Source organism: Erigeron canadensis, chromosome 1, assembly GCF_010389155.1.
Source record: "Erigeron canadensis isolate Cc75 chromosome 1, C_canadensis_v1, whole genome shotgun sequence".
NCBI lineage: Eukaryota > Viridiplantae > Streptophyta > Magnoliopsida > Asterales > Asteraceae > Erigeron > Erigeron canadensis.
The window spans coordinates 53,181,112-53,202,113 of record NC_057761.1 but is presented as its reverse complement, the minus strand read 5'-3'; the positions used below and the strand labels follow the sequence as shown (position 1 = coordinate 53,202,113).

The 21,002-nt window shown below is 33.8% G+C and overlaps 2 protein-coding genes across 2 annotated transcripts; both read left to right on the top strand.

The window, feature by feature from the left end:
- Positions 1-7,205: 7,205 nt before the first annotated feature.
- On the top strand, positions 7,206-9,492 carry LOC122610282 (elongation factor 1-beta 2-like). The gene is made up of 6 exons (XM_043783280.1): positions 7,206-7,355; positions 7,446-7,565; positions 8,123-8,204; positions 8,499-8,613; positions 8,709-8,822; positions 9,193-9,492. Exons 1-6 carry the CDS (start codon positions 7,267-7,269, stop codon positions 9,354-9,356), a joined length of 684 nt encoding a protein of 227 aa, XP_043639215.1. The 5' UTR covers positions 7,206-7,266; the 3' UTR covers positions 9,357-9,492.
- Positions 9,493-17,223: 7,731 nt separating this feature from the next.
- On the top strand, positions 17,224-20,740 carry LOC122594970. Its single transcript, XM_043767254.1, has 3 exons — positions 17,224-19,754; positions 19,834-19,903; positions 19,973-20,740. Exons 1-3 carry the CDS (start codon positions 17,224-17,226, stop codon positions 20,738-20,740), a joined length of 3,369 nt encoding a protein of 1,122 aa, XP_043623189.1.
- Positions 20,741-21,002: the final 262 nt, after the last annotated feature.

Sequence of the window (21,002 nt, the reverse complement as noted above, 5' to 3'; positions counted from 1 at the left end):
AATTACTTCGTATTGCTTAAAAAAATTAAAATTTAATAAAAAATTATTAATACTTATAATGTTTACTACTAATTATTTAAGTCATTTTTAATATAAAAATCTAATTTTAGATATATATATGTTTAAAAATATTCTTTTACAAAATTATAAATAATATTTATATAAGTATTTATAATTATTGTATAAAAATATTTATTATTTATTAAAATTTAATGATATTTAATAAAAAAAATTCTTATTAAAAAACTAACTTTAGTTTATAAAAAGTTAATAATATTTTATATAAGTTTTTATATTTTGTAGAATATTACAATTTAAAAAAAAATATTTCAATTTTTTTATTATTATTTTTTTAATAAATATTATGAATTCCATTCACCCAAACACAAGATTATAACTCAATCAAATTCCAATTCTATCAGATTCCAATATATTCAGATTCCAATTTCATCAAATTTCAATTATATCAAATTCCAATATATTCAGATTCCAATTTCATCAAATTCCAATTTCTTTGACAGATTCCAATTTCTTCAAAAAAATTCTGCAAACCAAATTGCTCTTGGTCTTTGGTCAACATCCAATTTGCTTCATCTCCTATTATTCTGAAAACTAACTATTGGAAACATGGCTCCTTTACTTGTGATGAGTCCAACAAAAATAACTTATCTGAATGCTAATAATGAAGGATTGAAGGTTCATCAAGAAGCCAAAAAGATGACGGTTTATTGAGAGAAGATTTATGGTCACGCTACAAGAGAACTTTGTAAAAAGTACTAATAAAGGGCGTGTCAAAGTATGTTCATGCGGTGACAAAGAGCAATATTTTTTACAAAGTTGGGCAGGTTAGTTAAAAAAAGAGACAATAGTTAAAAGAGAGAATCAAGAATCTTACATTAGTTTGAAGATGTAAAGAAACAAGATGCCACTTTTGATGAGGTTTTTGATCAAGAGTACTGGTTTACATTATATTCGTACTTGGTATGCATGATTCCATGGGAGTCTTAAGAGTATGCAACTTGCAAGTTTGAAGTCGTCTCCTCCCTGTCTACGTATTAAACAGAATCCACATATATCACAAAATATCATGCTTGCTTGCTAGCATCGATATTTAGAAAGAAAGAAAGAAAAGCTTTCAAGTAAACACCTGGGGATGTTTTGACTCCCATGTCCATTTGTTGTAGGTAAAAGCTATTAGATAATAATCTATTAATCCATGCGTGTGTCAAAAGTTACGTATATAAGTTTAGGGGTCTAATGTGTCAAGAATAACATGTATAACCGAATGGAAGTTATTTTTGGTTATAGGCAGTTATATTGTGAAGGGACGTGTCGTTTAGAAAAGTTGTGTCTGTTAGATATTCATACCGATTAGTGAAGAGGTATGATGGTTCGTAGTGTCTATCGGAAAACTATATATGTGTGTAAATTCCATTTGTAAAACGTGAAGAACAAGAAGAACGCGTCGTGCGTTCAAGTGTTGTGAAATAAGAAGAATAGTTTAGTATTTGTATTGTGTTCGTGAGTGAAGCGAGGGACGAGGGACCAATAGTGGCATCAGAGCCAAGGTCATTCGAACCAGAGAGAGACCAGCGACGATTCAAGAGGAATCGTTTAAGAGAAGAAAGACAGAGAAGAAAGGAGTGATTCAGAGGAATCAATCAAGAGAAACCGATCAAGTGAAGATCGAATTTGATAAAGTAAAAAGAGAGAGAAGATTATTGATTCAGGGAATCAATCAAATTAATCAAGAAAAGAAGAGAAACCGAGAAGTAATTGATTCAGGGAATTAATTAACACAAAACAAAAGATTCCAGATTCAAAGAAAAAGTAAAGAGAAAAACTTACCGGTTGTGAACCGCCGCCGTGTGATTGCCGGAGAAGACAAAGATAAGAGTAACCGTCATAAAAACCGTTTGACCACCACCGCCAGAGAAGAAAAGAAAAAGAAACCACCACCGTTGTGATTGAAACATTGATTAACCACCACCACTGTTCGATTAAAAGAAAAATCAGAAGGAAGAGGGAATTAGATTGAAGCCCTAATTTGCGTAAGAAGAAAGAAGGGGAAAGGTATACAGGAACGAGCGTGTTGGAATTTGGATTAAAAGGAAAAAGGAGGCTGTTTATTTGTTATTAAAAGGAACGTCATCATCAAAGAAAAGGAAGCCCACAAAAAAAACAAAAGCCCAATAAAAATAACAGGTTTTTCATATAACTTTCAAATACTTGTTATTTTTGTTACATTTGTTAGGAGATAGATATCTTACTACGATTTGCGTTAAGACAACAGTAGAATTGTTTGAGGATTATTGTGGGTTAGACATAAAGTTAAGTTCGACTATTGTTAGAATTATTTTGGTTTTAGAAGAAAACCAAATTGAAAGATATGACGAAAGATAAAAACGAAAACAACAATCTTGGTGTTGCCACACCGCTATCATCATATCAATGTCCAATTTTAAACACTAGCAATTATACATTATGGGCAATAAGAATGAAGAAGATACTTGTGGCAAATGGAATATGGGATATAGTAGAAGGAACGGGTACATCAAAAGAGATCGATATAAAAAAGGATAGTTTTGCATCTGCATATCTATTCCAAGGATTGCCTGAAGATTTACAAATGCAAGTTGCGGGATGTGAGACGGCAAAACAAATTTGGGACTCATTAAAGGCCAGATTTGTTGGGACAGAAGATGTTCAACAAGCGCACTCGCAACAATTGAAGTCAGAATTTGAGAGACTCGTTATGAAAGAAGATGAATCAATAGATTCATTTGCCGGAAAGATGATGGGTATCATTACAAAGGCTGCTACATGTGGATTAACATTTGATGAACAAACGAAAGTGCGGAAATTACTCAACGCAGTACCAAATAAGTTTATACCAATAGTAGCAACCATTGAAATGGTTGTTGATTTTAAGGAAGCGAAATTAGAGGAGGTTATTGGAAAACTTAAGACTTACGAAGAAAGGCTTAAGTTTAGAAAAGAAAGTGGAGAAGACAATAGTGAGAAGTTGTTCACACGTCAAGGGAATGGCAAAAATTATGAACGCAACTACGTGAACAATAGAGGAAGGGGCGGTAATCAGACACGAGGAAGAGGCCAAGGAAGATTCATGAGAGATAATAGAAATGAAGATAGTTTCGATAGATGGAAGAAAAGCTCCGGAGATCAAAACTATCCAAGAAGACAACTTAAGGATATACAATGTTATAATTGTCAAGATTTTGGACACTTTGCTGCAAATTGTCCAAAACCAAACCATAGAGAAGAAAAAGCAAATCTTGTGTTCGAAGATGACGAACCAGCACTATTGATGGTTACTACTAAGGATGGAAAAAAGATAACATCCTTAAAAGAAGAGAAGCGAAGAAATGGAATTCTCATTAAGGAAGATGAAATTCCAAAAGGAAAGTTCGAAGAGATGAGATCAGAGATAGAAAGTGATTTAAGAAGTAAACTAGAGTTTTGGAAGTTTGAAATGCTTCAAGACTTTGAGACGGAGAAACAAGAGTTTGAGAAGAAAATGAGAGATAACATTTCAGAAACAAATGCAAATGGAGTTGGAGAACCTGAAGAAGTTAAGAGATTGCACAAGCAAAGAGATAAAAGAGTTAAAGACAAAAAGATAAAAGTTTGAGAAAGAGAACTATGGAGTTTTTTCGGATAAGAAACTCCTAGAGGAAGAATCAAGAGTTGACAATGGCGAATGCAAGAAGCACCAAGAGACGCCATCAAGACTAGAAAAGGAATGTAAGAATGAGAAAGACATCAAGTTAAGATCATGATACAAGAAAGACATTGTTGGAGATTCAAGACTATGAGATGATACAAATGAAGTAAGATACCGACAAAGTTAACAATGATGATCAAGATGAGATTGAAGACAAGAATAAGAGAAGCCAAGTTAAGGAAGAAGTTCAAGACATAACTAGTGTTAAAAATCAAGTCAAAGGAAATGGAAACAAGCCAAAGTTTAAGGATAAAGACAATGAAGCGCTTGAAGAAGTGAAGACATGGATTAATAAATTAGGGGGGAGTATTGGATAATAATCTATTAATCCATGTGTGTGTCAATAGTTACGTATATAAGTTTAGGGGTTTAATGTGTCAAGAATAAAGTGTATAACCGAATGGAAGTTATTTTCGGTTATAGGCAGTTATATTGTGAAGAGACGTGTCGTTTAGAAAAGTTGTGTCTGTTAGATATTCATACCGATTAGTGAAGAGGTATGATGGTTCGTAGTGTCTATTGGAAAACTATATATGTGTGTAAAGTCCATTTGTAAAACGTGAAGAACAAGAAGAACGCGTCGTGCGTTCAAGTGTTGTGAAATAAGAAGAATAATTTAGTATTTGTATTGTGTTCGTGAGTGAAGCGAGGGACGAGGGACCAACAAAAGCAAAATCTTGGCAAGTGATTTTAGTAGCTTCCGTTTTGGACGTCATTCGATGATCAAGGTGTACCCATCATGTATTCATTCATACAAAATGATTTTTTGTATATCATCGTTCTTCATTTTGTTTTTTTTTACACTTAACCGGCCAATATATAAAGTTATCACAAAATATCATGCTTGCTTGCTAGCATTGATATTTAGAAAGAAAGAAAGAAAGAAAGAAAAGCTTTCAAGTAAACACTTTAGAGGATGTTTTGACTCCCAAGTCCATCTGTTGTAGGTAAAAGCAAAATCTTGGCAAATGATTTTAGTAGCTTATGTTTTGGACGTCATTCGATGATCAAGGTGTACCACATCATGTATTCATCATACAAAATGAATTTTTGTATATCACCGTTCTTCATTTTTTTTTTTTTACACTTAACCGCCAATATATAAAGTTATTAGTATTGTTTTAGAAAAATAAATGAATATAAAATTTATTATTTGATCTCTACGTATATGTCATATCTATCACATAAATTAATAAACACACCACACTGTTATATTATATGTTTAGCCGTTTAGGATTATATAGCTTATCGAATTTGTACATTATTAGAGACGTGTATGTGCAATGCATGACAACCAAATGCGTTTTAAATATTTTAGCACATACAGGTTGAAGGTTACAACGTCAGACGTCCGAGATAGTAGTGTAATAAAGAGAGTTATGAGGTATTATTCGACCAAAGTGATTATTTTATATACGTTTTTCTTACAATACCTTTTATTGTTATATTGATTTTTTAAATTTGAGTATATATTAAAACTTTGTTTTGGTTAATTTTGTTTTCTTTTAACTAATTGATCACGTTGAACTTAATTAAGTAATTCACATATATAGTATAGTATAAACTTAATTAATAAATAAGTAATGATATATATGCCTAAAATATAAACACAAAAACATGCTTAATACATTCAATAAATGACACATGGATAACACTCGTTCTCTTTCTTAATCTATAACTTTAATTAGGGGTGAGTACGGTTCGGTTTGGTTCGGTTTTTGACTAAAACCAAAACCAAACCGTTATAATTCGGTTTTTGAAAACTAAACCATTGGGTTTCGGTTTTTTCGGTTTTGGTCTATTTCGGTTCGGTTTTAATCGGTTTTTAACCACTTGTGGTTTGGATTAAATTGAGCTTCAAAAGTTTATAAGTTTATACCATATAATTACACCTTAATTAATTTCAACAAGTTTTCAAAACAATATTAGTAACAATAACACAACAATAATGACATCAAATCCATAAAAGTGAGTTGTACAAACTTCAAACAAATTTTATATATAACTATTTATATCTTTTAAGCGTTGTTTAATTATACAATTATTAAAACAAATTAATTTTGTTGTGTATTTTTAGTTAAAACATATAAATGATATTATTATATACACCTAACAATGCAAATATAATAACATATTTATCAAAAATTAATAATAAAATGATATAAATATAAAATAAAGTAAAAATATATATTTTTGGTTCGGTTTTTCATTAGAAACCAAAACCGAACCACAACTTTCGGTTTTTAGAAAACCAAAACCAATGGTTTTTGGTTTTTTTGATTTTCGGTTTTTTCGGTTTTTATGGATTTTTTGGTTTTCGGTTCGGTTTTTGCTCACCCCTAACTTTAATCATGCTATATGTTAATCCAAAATTTTTAGGCACATCTTTAAGCCTATTATTTAGGCATATCAATCATTTTCCTCAATATAAATTATAACTAGCTCATTAACCCGGGTTAAAAGTTTTATAATAACATATATTCGCCACTAAAGTTGAAACAATCAAACGATACTCATAACATCGAAATAGTATATCTTATAATTAAATTATTAACTCACATAATATAAAGATAATTTAATATCTGTTATTACAAAATTATTTAGATGATGAAACTTAAAAGACCATGTATAAATTATTAGAATTTTGAAAAGAAATTAAAACATTTTTTAAAAATTAACATCATAAAAAAGAAAAATAAAAATTCAATAAATTTAAAAAAAGGAAAATGTTTATGACATCATAAGTAAATTAAATAAAAAAGAACTAAATATGAAGAAAGAATTGAAAGGTGACAAACAAGTTATTTTTATAAATGATGATGTCATAACAATTTTTTTTATTTAATATATATAGAGATAGAGATAAGTATAAGTATATTGAAAGGAAAATGATAAACCCTCTTAAAAATCCTCCTAATATATCTACTTGTTAACACATGTAATCCATTAATTCTCTTTCCTAATACACCCCCTGATTTTCCACATGTCACGATCCTATTAATTAAGAGAATTTTTAAGCTAACCAATTAAAAGGATTGATCATTACCCATATTGAAATACTATGATACTCTTGTCATGTGTATTAAAATTAGTTTAATCCTAAATTTGGTAGAATATCAACATTGATGATATTTGATTTGGTGCATGTATAGATAGATCTAGGGTTTGCAGTTTGCACACATATTAGTTCACTAGTTCACTATCAAATAATAATAGGAAAATGATAATGACAGCTTTAAGGATTATTACTAACAACATATTACATGTTTAAAAACTTGTATATTATATATTAATTATATATTAAAAACTGTTCCCTGATTTTTCTAACAGCAAAATACAAATTTTAATACACCCAATTAGTTTTTACTGAAAACCCTAAGGGCCGTTACTAACAAAACCCTGAAGATTAAAAAGAATCATCTTCAAACCCGGACTATATATAAATAACCTACCTTATATAAACCCCTCTATTTCTCTCACGCTATCAGCCTCCTCAGTCGACATCATCACAATCTTAAAAAATGGCCGTAATCACATTCTCCGATCTGCATACCGAATCCGGCCTCAAATCCCTTGAATCTTTCCTCTCCGGAAAGTCTTACATCTCCGGGTCTGTATCCATCTGTATATAATAATCTCTGTATATACATTTCTATATTTCTATATATAAAATTAGGGTGTATATTTAATTGATGATCAGGAATGGAATAACAAAGGATGATGTGAAGGTATATGCAGCTGTATCTGTAAAACCTAATGCAGATCTATATCCATCTGCCAGCAAGTGGTTTGATTCTGTTGCTTCCAAGCTTGCTTTAAGGTATTACTCCATTATTTTATTCATTCTCTAATATCTTTTTATTTATTAGTTTTTTTTTTGTAATATAATTATTATAGTAGATATAATGATGTTTAGTTTATAAGATAGCACTAGTTTAAGAATAAAAAAATTGAATGTATAGAATAGAGAAATATTAAATGTAGTTGTAAATGTGTGTAGATCTTGATTCTAGTTGAGCAAAAAATGTGAGTTTGGATTATAAAGTTACCATATTGTGAAATCATGGATTTTTGGTATAATCTGAAAGGGAAATGTTACAATTATATGATACATGGACTATTAAGCCTCTTTTTTCCTCAAAGAAATTTATTATTATAGAGACTCGTTATGGTGTTATTCTCTTTTTCTTAACAAGCAAAATGTTAGCTTTGATTATAGATGAATGTAAAAAGGAGCTCTTTAGATTATACGAGTAATTGAATAAATGATCTGAAGTTGTTGACTGTAAATTATGAGTCATGTATCTGTATTGTAACGTTCAGTATGGGGTTAAAAAGATTATCTTCACTTCATATCTGTTCTTCTATTAATTGCAGTTTTCCTGGTAAGGCCTCCGGGGTCAAAATTTCCGCCCAAGCTCCATCAGCAGAAGCTGTTCCTGTCAAGGAAGCCGCAAAGGTACCTCTGGCTATTTGCTTTATTCTGTTTTTATTTTTGACGTATTATATTCTCTCTTTGAAGAGCAATTACATGAATTTGAAGGTTGATATGAGTGGTTTTTGTGCTCTTGATTTTCGTTCTTGGGAGAACGTTTTGATTCAGTATATCATTTCCTTGAGACGATCATAGAAGTTGCGAACAAGACTTTTCTGTTTAGCTTTATAGTTTGCATTTCATACTGTTTTTAGGTTCCATGACAAGAATAATATAATATGTGCTATATTTGGTTTAACTTTGAATCACCTTTTGCAGGAAGAAGCTGCCAACGATGATGATGACCTTGACCTCTTTGGTGACGAGACAGAGGAGGAAAAGAAGGCAGCTGAAGCACGTGATCAAGCAAAAGCTTCAACAAAGAAGAAAGAGAGTGAGTTTATTGGATTTTTGTTGGTATTACTTTTTCTTTTTATCTATATGCTTAGAGATTACAGCTTGATGTCACTCCTTTGAAACTTTATTTAGGTGGTAAATCATCGGTTCTTATGGACATAAAGCCATGGGATGATGAGACAGACATGAAGAAGCTGGAGGAGGCTGTCCGCAGCGTTGAAATAGAAGGGCTTTTGTGGGGTGCATGTACGGTTTGCTCTTTTAACCTCAAGTCCATTTACTTGGGCGATGTTGACCAAACTTTTAAATCTTTGTCACACAGTATTAGAGGTGAAAATGTGGAGGGTCTGCCACTGGGTATTGATTTGTGTCATGTAGGTTGCTTTTTTGGTTCTAAACTTTACCCATTTCAGATAACTCATAACTTGCATCAACCCTTTAAGATGATTTTTTCATCTAAGTCTTTTACTTGCACCAATCGGTTATAAAATTTTAACTAACTTCTTCATTCAAGATTCTACGCTTGCATGGTGATTCAAATATACTTAAAAATTGCATGTTTCAGTCATTCAGTGACCATTGACTTATAAGATTGTCTTTATGATTACTTTTTCAGCAAAACTTGTTCCAGTTGGCTACGGAATTAAGAAAATGACAATCATGTTGACGATTGTGGATGATCTTGTTTCGGTCGACGATCTCATTGAGGATCGCCTTACAGCGGAGCCTATTAACGAATATGTGCAGAGCTGTGACATTGTTGCCTTCAACAAAATTTAGAGGTTTATCTAGTTCAAAAGAGAAATTTTGCTTCGGTAGCAGTTCTTGATCAAATTGTTTTGGTTTTTAAATTGTATTTGCCAATGATAAACTGATTTTCAGTGATGAAACTGGTTTCAGCTCTGTTAGCTTTGAATTGTTGAATTCCATTTGTGGCTTAATGCACCAGTCGGGTAAAAAGTGAGTTAAACTCAAAATATGTTTCTTAGTACAATACACTTAAAGGTCAGCCTAGGTTGGGTTGAGCTACACGATTTATCACAAAGACAGGTCAGGTGGATCTATGACCATGACTCATTCTTATACGATTTCAAACTAGACTATTAAGGAGTATATCAATAGTCAGGTACCTGTATTTGACACAACTGACCTCTGTAGATGGAAAATTCTGAATCTGTTTTCTGCACCCCCAGGAGCTAACCAAGTTAGATTGTTAAGATTCTGGGTTCTTTTTATCAGTTTTGTTTTGAACTAGTTTATTAAATTCCCCCTTTCATGGTTCGACACTTGTAACATAAATTCTCTAACTCGTAAATCTTTGAATTAATCAAGTTAGGAGATTTTACTTTCTGAATCTGTTTTATGTACCCCAGGGGCAAATTCTAAGCTAACCATAGTTAGATAGTTAAGATTTTGTTTTTTGTTTTTTTCATTTTTGTTTTGAACCAGTTCATTAAATTCCCCCTTTCATCGTTCGATACTTGTAACATAAATTCTGACTCGTAAAACTTTGAATTAATCAAGTTAGGAGATTTTACTTTTTAGTTAATGGTTTGAGAGAAATCAATCAATCATGACCCTTTGTCCCTTTATACAGTAAATGGCCCAAAGCAGCTTCCTATAGTTAAAATCACTTCCAACCTCTTGGTGGCAATCGGCAATTAATATAAACCTGATAGGGAGGACCTGGCCCATAACCCGCTAACACTAGGCCCAATTTAGAAGTGGGTTACTTGGTCCAATTGGATCCACCAGACATTTAGTTGTGTTGAAGCCATGTTTTATTATCTATTTTATTTTCTAGTTCAGTTTATTTTACTTTATTTCTTTGTTTGAAATTGTCAAAGAAGTAAGTTGAAAATTCCACAAGTGTAGGGAACGTGGGTGTTAGTGTGTTAGGCAGTTATTTTTTCTTTCTTTATGTACTGGAAAGTGAAAAATGAGAAATTAGTTTTGAGTTTTCTAAATTCTATTCTCTGCAGCCAGAGGGTAATTTGTTCCATTGCTATTCTAAGATTTGGCAGGTTTTAGAAGGTGATCTTGGACGGCTAATTCTTGTTCTCGTGGTGTGTCTGTATCGAGAATACGGGTTAGTTTATTCTGCTCAACGAGGCTCGCGAGTGGTGCATCTGTATCTCGCCAGAACCGTTGTTATTTCTGTTTTTTTGTCGGGTATTTTTCGATCCATATTAAGCTCAGTGCTATCAAAACCTCTTGCTGATTTACATCAACACAAACAAGGTCCACCATCGTGATCATAGGAAGTACATAAACACAAACAGATCAATGTTCGGATGGTACACAAAAAACTTAATTATCAGGATCAGTCCAGATACAACAGGGTATTACACCGTTACAGCAAATTCTAGACATTCTGATATATTGTAGTTGGAAGTGGATAACAAGGAAACAATTCCAAACGAAACAGATCAAACCCTTGTAATTACGTCTTTTCATTAATGCTTTTCTATCATAACCCCTGTTGCTTACCGACTAATGATAGTTAACAAAACTCCATAGCCAAAGGATTTACAGAATTTTTCCTCTGTTGCACGCACGTACGTTCACGATCATGACCTGAAATGCATGATAATCAGTTGAGCAGTGGGTTCATAACCTTGATCTATATAAATGTGTAGTAAACTTGCTCAATCAAACATCAATCATATATGACTAAACATTGAAACCTTATGTGTGCTGACATTCATACTCTTTTTCTTGTAATCTTAGTTGCTCGTTTTTACCATGAAAGGTTATAAGTATGTCAATTCTAACAGATTGATTAAGTAAATTAGACTATCCGATTTGTAAAAGAGCCACTGTTTTCTTAGACTATGAATGACGAAACTCAACTATATATATCATATAGATATAGATACTATAATTATACCAATTATAGCAAATTTTTTTATTTAAAAACAAATTTTAAGTTGAAAACTAAGGGCTGAATCTCAACCGTTTATTTTTTCAGGCTTAGATCAATGGCCAATCACCACCACCATCTCTCATCACCATCCATCCCCTTGATAAATAAAATGAAGGACGGATCCAGTACCGTATCATCATTGAAAAAAGATGCCGAACGCGGGGAAGTGCTGATTTATTATATTTATTGGTAAGATGTGTTAATTAGTTGAAAGTCAGTTTTAAAAGTAATGAGGTATGGAGTTGATATGACATAACACGTCACCGTTTGGGAGCTACAAATTTATCTAAAAGCAATACCCCATACACAGCCCCAAATTAAGGTCTCCAAAAACAAGATCTAACTGGAAAAATAAGAAGAAAAAAGATATGAGATAACCTGATCGAAAAACATGCATAAAAGATGGAAGAAATCACACACCAGCAAAAGATGCAATGAGCGGAAAGCAGCTTTTAGGATTGTATAACCTGAGTCTTTGACACGATTTTGTATTGTATAACCTTTCCAAATACTTGTATCACGTACGATGAACGAATCTTGCTCTCTATCTCCCACCACAATACACACGACAGAAAACATATAGGCATACGTCCGCACCCAGTGTGGGACTAGCTTCATAACCTCGCCATCAAATTCAACAACGTACTTCATGGACCACTCAGCGTCATCGGTCACCTGCTCATATATAGACTCGATCTTAACAACCACATATTGTCATGAGCAACGTCTAGAAGCAAACAGCCACGAGACTCAAACAACTTGCGATCAATAGGCCTCTCATCATCCTTCTTCAAGATTCCCACTGGAAGCAGTAGATCGAGTTGATATATTCAAACTATCCATGACGTCTAACATGCAAATATGATAATTGCAAGACCAATAAATGGCATCATTCCAACATACTCCGTAGCCAAAATTTTGAAAAGAGCGGTCGCCATTACATAATGTATATCGACTACAAGTGCTCCAATTGCCTGTTTCTGAAGAGTACGTAAGTATATATTGATTGAAGCGGAAGCCCAAAACTACAACATGTAACACAGATAGTGAGGTGATTTGGCAGGATCAAACGCCAGTTTCACACCCGTACGTGATGCTATTACCTAGCTAGGACATACATAATAATTGATGCAACGTGGAAGCAACTTAAAACGATTAATGATTGGATTGTATACGTAATATAATAAAAATTAGGCCGTTGTGTACTATTGCAGAGAAGCAGACCATTGCATGCATGCAAAATCTCAAATTGATCCTGATCACTGCAAAAAGGGAAGGTGGTCTAGCTTGATAGCCAGAATAATTCTAATATCAAACGGAAATATATTATGTTTAGATCGAGGAAACATGTTCTTTTGTGACGAGCGCAAAAGGAGGATCTACGCTATTGGTTTTGCTACGGCGCTGAGTAAAATTAAACTAGGGTATCTAATGAGAGATAACCAGCGTTTGGATACGATTTTGAAGTCAAGAATCGATACAACAGGTAATCGGATTAAGATTTCGATCAAACGGTCGTCATTTGACATGACTGAATGCACCGATGATGAAGGCACACTACAAAAAATACCACTTTTGGCGACCAAAAAGTTCGCGACACCAAAAATCTCGTCGCCAAATCCCACAAAACGACAAAACAATTGGCCAAAAGACTTTGAAAGTCAAATCTTAAAATGTCGTCGCCAATGTCGTCGCTAACGGCGTCGCTAACCATATTTTCATTTTAATTTCGAATTAAATTATGCTTTGGTCAATGAAAAATTAAAGGTGTCGCTAACGGCGTCGCGAAAGTCGTCGCTAAATAATTTTATTATTTTTTCCTTTTTTTCGTTCTCCCTCCGACCAAAAGAATTTCCCGCCAAATTCGTTTTGCGACGCTCTTAGCGACGACAATGTCATCACAAACTAAATTTTTATTTTTAATTTTTGTTTTCGTTGTTTCCCTCCACCCAAAAAATTTCCCGCTTCCTTTTGCGACGCTCTTAGCGACGACATTGTCGTCACAAAAATAATTTTCATTTTTAATTTTTGTTTTCGTTGTTTCCCTCCACCCAAAAAATTTCCCGCTTCCTTTTGCGACGCTCTTAGCGGCGACAATGTCGTCACAAAAGGTATTTTATACATTAAATACTTTAAATATACTTTAAAACTAACTTATCAAATACTAATTTATAATTTTTAAGATGATATATAATTTCTAAAACTATAAATAGTTTTAAATACTAATTTATATTATATTTACGAATTAAGTATAATATATTGTATTGGTTATTAATTATTTTAAAACATAATGTGTGAAATAAATAATTATACAAAATTTATATTAATTTTTAAAAAAAAAAATTATTTGGGCCAATTAAGCCCAAATTGATTCGGAAGAAACATATAAGTCCCGATGGAATCCAAAAGAAACGTATTAGGCCAATTAAGCTTTTACAGGTGAGCAAGAATCACATTGGGCCTATCATGCCCAGATAGATACTAAAGAAAGATATTAGTCCCGATTCAGTTCAAAAGAAAGATATTAAATTTGATTAAATGAGTGAGAAACATAGTAGTCTCGAATGATGAGAAAGAACCATATTGGGCCCATCAAACCCAAATTGATTCGGAAGAAACATATTAGTCCCGATGGAATCGAAAAGAAATGTTTTGGGCCTATTAAGCTCTAACAGGTGAGCAAGAATCATATTGGGCCCATCAGGCCCAAATAGATACTAAAGAAACATATTAGTCCTGATTCAGTTCGAAAGAAAGATATTAAGTTTGATTAAATGAGTAAAAAAAACATATTAGTCTCGAATGATGAGAAAGAATCATATTGGACCCATCAAGCCCAAAAACCGCCAATGATACAACTGATAAATACATACTTATCGATGAATGAAACAAGAATCATATTGGGCCCACCTGGCCCAAATAGATTCGAAAGAAACATATTAGTCTTGATTCAATATGAAAGGATCGTATCGGGCCCATTAAGCACAAATAGATGAGAATATGATCATATTGGGCCGATCTGGCCCAAATAGACACGCAAGAAACATATTAGTCTTGATTCAACATGAATGGATCGTATGAGGCCCATTAAGCACAAAGAAAATAAGAAAAAAAATCATATTGATTCAACTTTAGATATATTAATTTTAAAAATGATATAGATAATCAAAAACCATATAGAAATTTTAGATACTAATTTATATTATAGATAATTTCAAAAACCATTTAAAGCTTAAGTTTTAAATGTATTGATTTTAAAGATGACATATGCTTTCAAAAACTATATATAAGTTTTATTGGGCCTTAATGAATGAGAAAGAGACATAAGGTTCATGCTAGTCCTGATTCAATATGAAATGATCGTATCGAGTCATTAAGCACAAACAAATGATAAAAGAATCATATTGGGCCACCTGGCCCAATAGAATACGAAAGAAACATAATAGTCTTCATTCAATATGAATGGATTTTATCGGGCCCATTAAGCACAAACAGATGATAAAAGAATCATATTGGGCCTACATGGCCCAAACAGATACAAAAGAAACATATTAGTATTGATCCAATAGGAACGGATATACAACTTGTCGATGAATCATCCTCGGTCGTTCGAATACGAAATAATATGGATGGATCATCTTGGGTCGTCTTTCATTTCGTTCATATAGTTTGAAAGAATATATAGTTTATAAGTGGGTAATTGTTAATAAATTAAGTATTATTAATTAATTAAGTAAATAAGTATTATTGAATTAATTATTATTAATTAATTAAGTATTATTAATTAATTAACATATTAGTAATTTATTAAGTATTATTAGATTAATTATTATTAATTAAATAAGTATTATTAAAATAATTATTATTAAGTAAATAAGTATTATTGAATTAATTATTATTAATTAAGTATTATTAGTTAATTAAGTCCACAAATAAGTATTATTAAAATAATTATTATTAAGAAGAGCGGCAGGAGGAAAAGACAAATAAAACCACCGGCGACGACATTGTCGCCGCCTACGACGTCGCGAACCCACAATCAGAGGGGTTATTACCCGCCATTTCCGATCTAGATCTATTCCTCCCCTCCAAAACTCTCTCGCGCCGTTTCACACCCACCACCACTTTGTACCAAAATCCACCACAATTCCACCCAAAATCCACCCTTATCCGGCCATATTCGTCACAACCAACACCAATCCCGACCACCGCACCTTTCTCAGCCACCACTACGCTCGCCGCCGTAATTAGTCTTTCTCTTTCTTTTTTTCTTTTCTTTTTATAGTTTATATGTATATGGTTTAATATATATGTATATATTTTGTTTTGACCACCACAGCTCCGCCGCTGTTCACCACCGCCGCCGTCGTCTGCCTCTTTTCACAACCACTGCCGTCGTCCTGCTGTTCACAACCACCACCGGTAATTTTTCTTTCTTTTTCTTTCTTTCTTTTCCGATTTACTGTATATTATATATATACATTTCAGATTTAGTATATATACTAGAAATAATTGGTTTAATATATATGTATATATTAATTTCTTTTTCTTTCTTTCTTTTCCGATTTACTGCCGTTCACAATCACCACCTCTGTTTATTTACCTTTGCATACATTCGAGTGTGTTTCTGTTCTGCATCTGTTCAGCTTCTGTTCTGCTTCAGCCATGCTAGTTTCGTCTTTGCCGAAAATTATGTGTTTCTATTCTGCATCTGTTCAGCTTCTGTTCAGCTTCTGTTATAAACTGTTATAATCTGTTCTGTGTTTCTGTTCTGTTCTGCGTCTTTCCCATCATATATTATAATTCGTATACATAACTGAACAAAAAGGGTTGTCGGTTTGAAATCTGTATGTATAATTTGGAAAATCAGTTGGCCGTTAGTTTGAAATCTATATGTATACATAACTGAACAAAAAGGGTTGTCAGTTTGGTTATAAACAGTGGATAATGTGAGCTGCTTCTGAACTTATCAGACTACCTTTAAAACTGATATACCTTTAAATTTGATAAACTGACATGTATATATATATATAAAATTAAGAATCAAATGTATAGTATTATTAAATATATATATATATATATCAGATTTAAATATATGTATATATTTCTTATTTGAATATTTAACATTATTATATATATACAAATTTCAGATTCCCATCTCCGGCGCTTCTTTCTTTCTTTCCTCTTCTTAGCGAATAATTCTTTCTCTCAAGGGTAATTTTTCTCTCCGCTTATAATTTTTGAATATGTATGTATGCATTGTACGTATGTTTGTATGCATGTGTGTATGTATGTAAAAATCCCCCATTGTTTTATACCGTAGGTCACCCGTTCGAAATTAATTTAATAGAAATTAATTTCGGATAGTCCCCAGTTTGGGACTGCTTTTTGAATGTTATGTCTCATCTAGGAATATGGATTTGTATAACTAATTTACTATTTTTGAAAAATTCGATAAACATATTCCCTTTACTCCCAAGAATATGTGTTTCATACACATATTTGGGGAGTTAAGGGGAAATGCTGTCGAATTTTTCTTAAATAGTAAAGCAGTTATACAAATCCATATATGAGACAAAACATTCAAAAAGTGGGTTAGGATGGCCACCTTGTTACAAACCGATCGCCAAAAATCCCTCCGTAATCCCTTAGTTTGCATTTGTATATGTATATTATCAAGATTCTAAATGTTCTATTATCATGTTAAACACAGTAAATATAATGTCGATTGATAAGAGTTGGACTACCTTAGACCCCTTGTCAGATGAATTTTGGTATGGTCTTACTACATTTATAGAGAGATGTAAGAACCACTTGACTAGTAATGGTTCATGTCGATGCCCATGTGAGTTTTGTGACAACAATGAATTCTTACCACTCGATGAAATACAAATGCACATACATGAAAATGGTTTTAGCAAACGTTACAAGATATGGAAGTTTCACGGTGAACAAGTCGTTCTACCAGCGCCGATATTACATGTGGAACCTCAAACTACAGACCAGTTGCATGATTTTCTTAACGATGTTCGCCAGGAGAACACTGTCAATGAACAAACCCCAGTGGGCGAGGAGCCAATGAACACAACACAAACGACTGATACAAAAGACGAACTTGAAGAGTTACTCAAAGCTGCTACAACCGAACTATTCCCTGGCTGTAAATGGATGTCTGAGTTGGACTTTTTGGCGAAGTTGAGTAAGTGTAAGGCCATTAATAAATGGACTAATACGTCATTCGACCAGTTGCTCGAGATTCTGAGATTTGCATTTCGTTCTGCTAAAATCCCTAAGAACCACTATGAAGTTGGAAAGACAATGAGAAAGGTTGGGTTAGGATATGAGTCGATTGACGTTTGTAAGAATGACTGTTGTTTATTTTGGGGAGAAGACAATAAAGATTTGCAATCATGTCCAGAATGCAAAGCGAGTAGATGGAAAGATGACGACACTAAGGGGAAACTTGTCCCTCACAAGGTGATGCGTTACTTCCCATTGACTCCACGCCTAAAGCGTATGTACAACTCAAGATACACTGCGCAATATATGACCTGGCATGCAACTGGACAATGTACAGAAGATGGTAAGATGCGTCACCCGGTGGACGGTACAACATGGAAAGACTTTGATATAAGGTATCCAGATTTTGCCAGTGAATCCAGAAATGTTAGATTAGGGTTGGCTGCCGACGGTTTCAATCCATTTGGCAACATGAGTGTCTCCTATAGCATGTGGCCGGTGATATTGACAACATATAATACTCCCCCTTGGATGTGCATGGAAGAGTCTTCGTTCATGCTCACTTTGTTAATTCCTGGGCCTAAATCACCTGGGCAGGACATGGATGTTTTTTTGAGGCCATTAATTAAAGAGTTGAAAAGTTTATGGTCTCACGGAGTCAAAACAAACGATGCCGCCACAAACACTTCTTTCACAATGCGTGCTATGCTTTTGTGGACCATTAATGATTTCCCTGCTCGTAGTAGTTTGTCGGGTTGGAGTGGCCAAGGGTACATGGCATGCCCTACATGTAATGTCGACACTCCATCTACTCGTGTTAAGGGCAAAACAACTTATGTTGGTCATAGAATATTCCTTCCAACAAATCATCGTTGGAGGAATAACAAGAATTTTGATGGTAAGGTTGAAAAGAGAGAACCTCCAAAAAGAAAAACCAATGCTGAAATCTTAGAAGAAGTTAATAACTTGCCGGTTCGTCCTTCGGGGAAACTTGCGGGTAGGAAGAGAAAACGTGATCCAAATGTTGAATTCAATTGGAGTAAGCGTTCTATTTTCTTCGAGCTTGAATATTGGTCTTCACTTCAGCTAAAACACAACTTAGATGTCATGCATATCGAGAAAAATGTTTGTGAGAGCTTGTTGAATACTTTGTTGATGCACAAGGAAAAATCAAAAGACACTGACAAGGCACGGAGGGTGTTAGAAGAGTGGGGAATCCGCCTTGAGTTGTGGCTCGTAGATAAAGGTAATGGTAAGTTTTTGAAGCCTCATCCTAAGTACTCGTTTTCAAATGACGACAGAACTCTCTTTTGTCAATTCATTAAGGGAGTTAAATTACCTGATGGCTTTGGCTCAAACTTTAAAAATAAAGTAATCGACAACGATAGCAAAATAGCAGGGTTGAAGTCTCATGACCATCATATAATGATGCAACGGTTGCTTCCGACCGGTGTTCGAGCGTACTTAGACTCTGACATCTCTACCCCAATAATTGAGCTTTGCTACTTCTTTAAGCAACTTTGTGCTCGAACCTTGATGGTATCTGACATGGAAAAAGCTAAAGAAAAGCTCATCCAAATTTTGTGTCATTTCGAGCTAATATTTCCTCCGTCATTTTTTGACATAATGATTCATCTGGTTATGCATTTGCCCGAAGAGGCCATTCAAGGTGGGCCTGTTTACATGTGGTGGATGTATCCATTTGAAAGATACATGAAAAAGTTGAAGAATTATGTCAGAAATAAAGCGAGGCCTGAGGGTTCTATTGCTGAGGGATATGTTGCAGACGAAGCCGCCACTTTTTGTTCAAGGTATCTAGATGGTGTACAAACAAGATTTAATCGGCCAGAAAGAAATGAGGATGCTCCGATCCCCACTCGTGACTTTTTTGTTTTCAAATCCTTATGTACACCTATTAGTAAAGGTGTTGATACGCAGTTGGATCCCAAACTAAAGACGAAGATAGATTGGTTTGTTCTTAACAATAGTTCGGAGATCGATGAATACAAGAAGTAAGTTTATTTACCAATGGATCGTTTTTCCTTACCTTATCATTTTGACGAATTATACTAATTTCGTGAATATCTGCAGTGAATTTACCAATCTAATGCCGCCTGGGACTAATTTACAAACAACGTTTCCTGGCTGGTTTAGTGACAAGGTAACACATGCATTCTCTTTCAAATAACAATATGTCGTATCTAATCTTTCAATTTCTTTTTTTTCATAGATCAAATGTATGCGAGTAAATGACGAATCTAGCGTAAGTGATGAGTTATTTGCTTTGGCGAATGGACCAACAAGTGTAAACTCATACACGGCTTGCATAGTTAACGGTGTGAGGTTCGTGGTTGAAAGTCGAGACTCACGCCGAACAACTCAGAACAGCGGGGTTTCAACAACCGATTTTAAAGGAACCATGTATTATGGTGTGTTGGAAGATATTCTGGAGCTGTGCTATATAAAAAAATGCAAGGTTGTTTTGTTTAGTTGTAAATGGTACAAAACCGATAAACAAGGTTGTGTCACCAAGAGTAACATAACGAGTATTTGTACTCGGTATGAATGGTATAAAGAAGAGCCATATCTTCTTGCAACGCAGGCAAATCAAGTCTTTTACCTTAATGACCCGGTTAAAAGAAAAGGTGCATCTGGAAAGTATTGGAAGGTTGTCCAAGAGGTTCATCATCGGAAGATTTGGGAGCGAGATATCAACGCAGGTGATATTGAAGTGGATCTTTTACATGGCAGCAATTCATCTGATATTTTGTTGTCGGCTAACTTGGATAATGTGCCATACACGGGTTTGAGTAGTGGCGAACCAATAATAATTGAAGATGCTCCCGCTATGGAAAATGCCATGGAAGATGATCTGCTAGACGATTGTGACGACACAGATGATGGTGACACCGACGATGATGACATAGATGAACACACAGACGACGATGTGGATAATGAATGTGAACCACACGTGGATATTAGTTATGATTCTGATTGATTTTGCGTTGTAATTTGTAAAAGCACGTTATTGTAATATATAATAATTTGTTTGATCTTGATTGATGTACACATGCATTATTTAAATGAATATTAATTACCGTTCTATTTGGCATTATGTTTGTATACTTGTAATTTTTACAGATGGCAGCAGTGCTCCCCTCGTCTCACGGTGGTGACTGTGGGGGTGATCCCCAGGTGGTGATGGTAATTGGCAACCACAATCGGGGTGTGCGGTGAGCGGTATGACAAATTTCTGTACC

Excerpts from the sequence above, each read along its gene's own strand:
- LOC122594970 (XM_043767254.1), top strand. The coding sequence starts at position 17,224 with ATGTCGATTGATAAGAGTTGGACTACCTTAGACCCCTTGTCAGATGAA. Across the intron at positions 19,755-19,833 it reads GAGATCGATGAATACAAGAA|TGAATTTACCAATCTAATGC; the intron begins GTAAGTTTATTT and ends GAATATCTGCAG. Across the intron at positions 19,904-19,972 it reads CTGGCTGGTTTAGTGACAAG|ATCAAATGTATGCGAGTAAA; the intron begins GTAACACATGCA and ends TTTTTTTCATAG.
- LOC122610282 (XM_043783280.1), top strand. The coding sequence starts at position 7,267 with ATGGCCGTAATCACATTCTCCGATCTGCATACCGAATCCGGCCTCAAA. Across the intron at positions 7,356-7,445 it reads GGAAAGTCTTACATCTCCGG|GAATGGAATAACAAAGGATG; the intron begins GTCTGTATCCAT and ends ATTGATGATCAG. Across the intron at positions 8,614-8,708 it reads TTCAACAAAGAAGAAAGAGA|GTGGTAAATCATCGGTTCTT; the intron begins GTGAGTTTATTG and ends AACTTTATTTAG.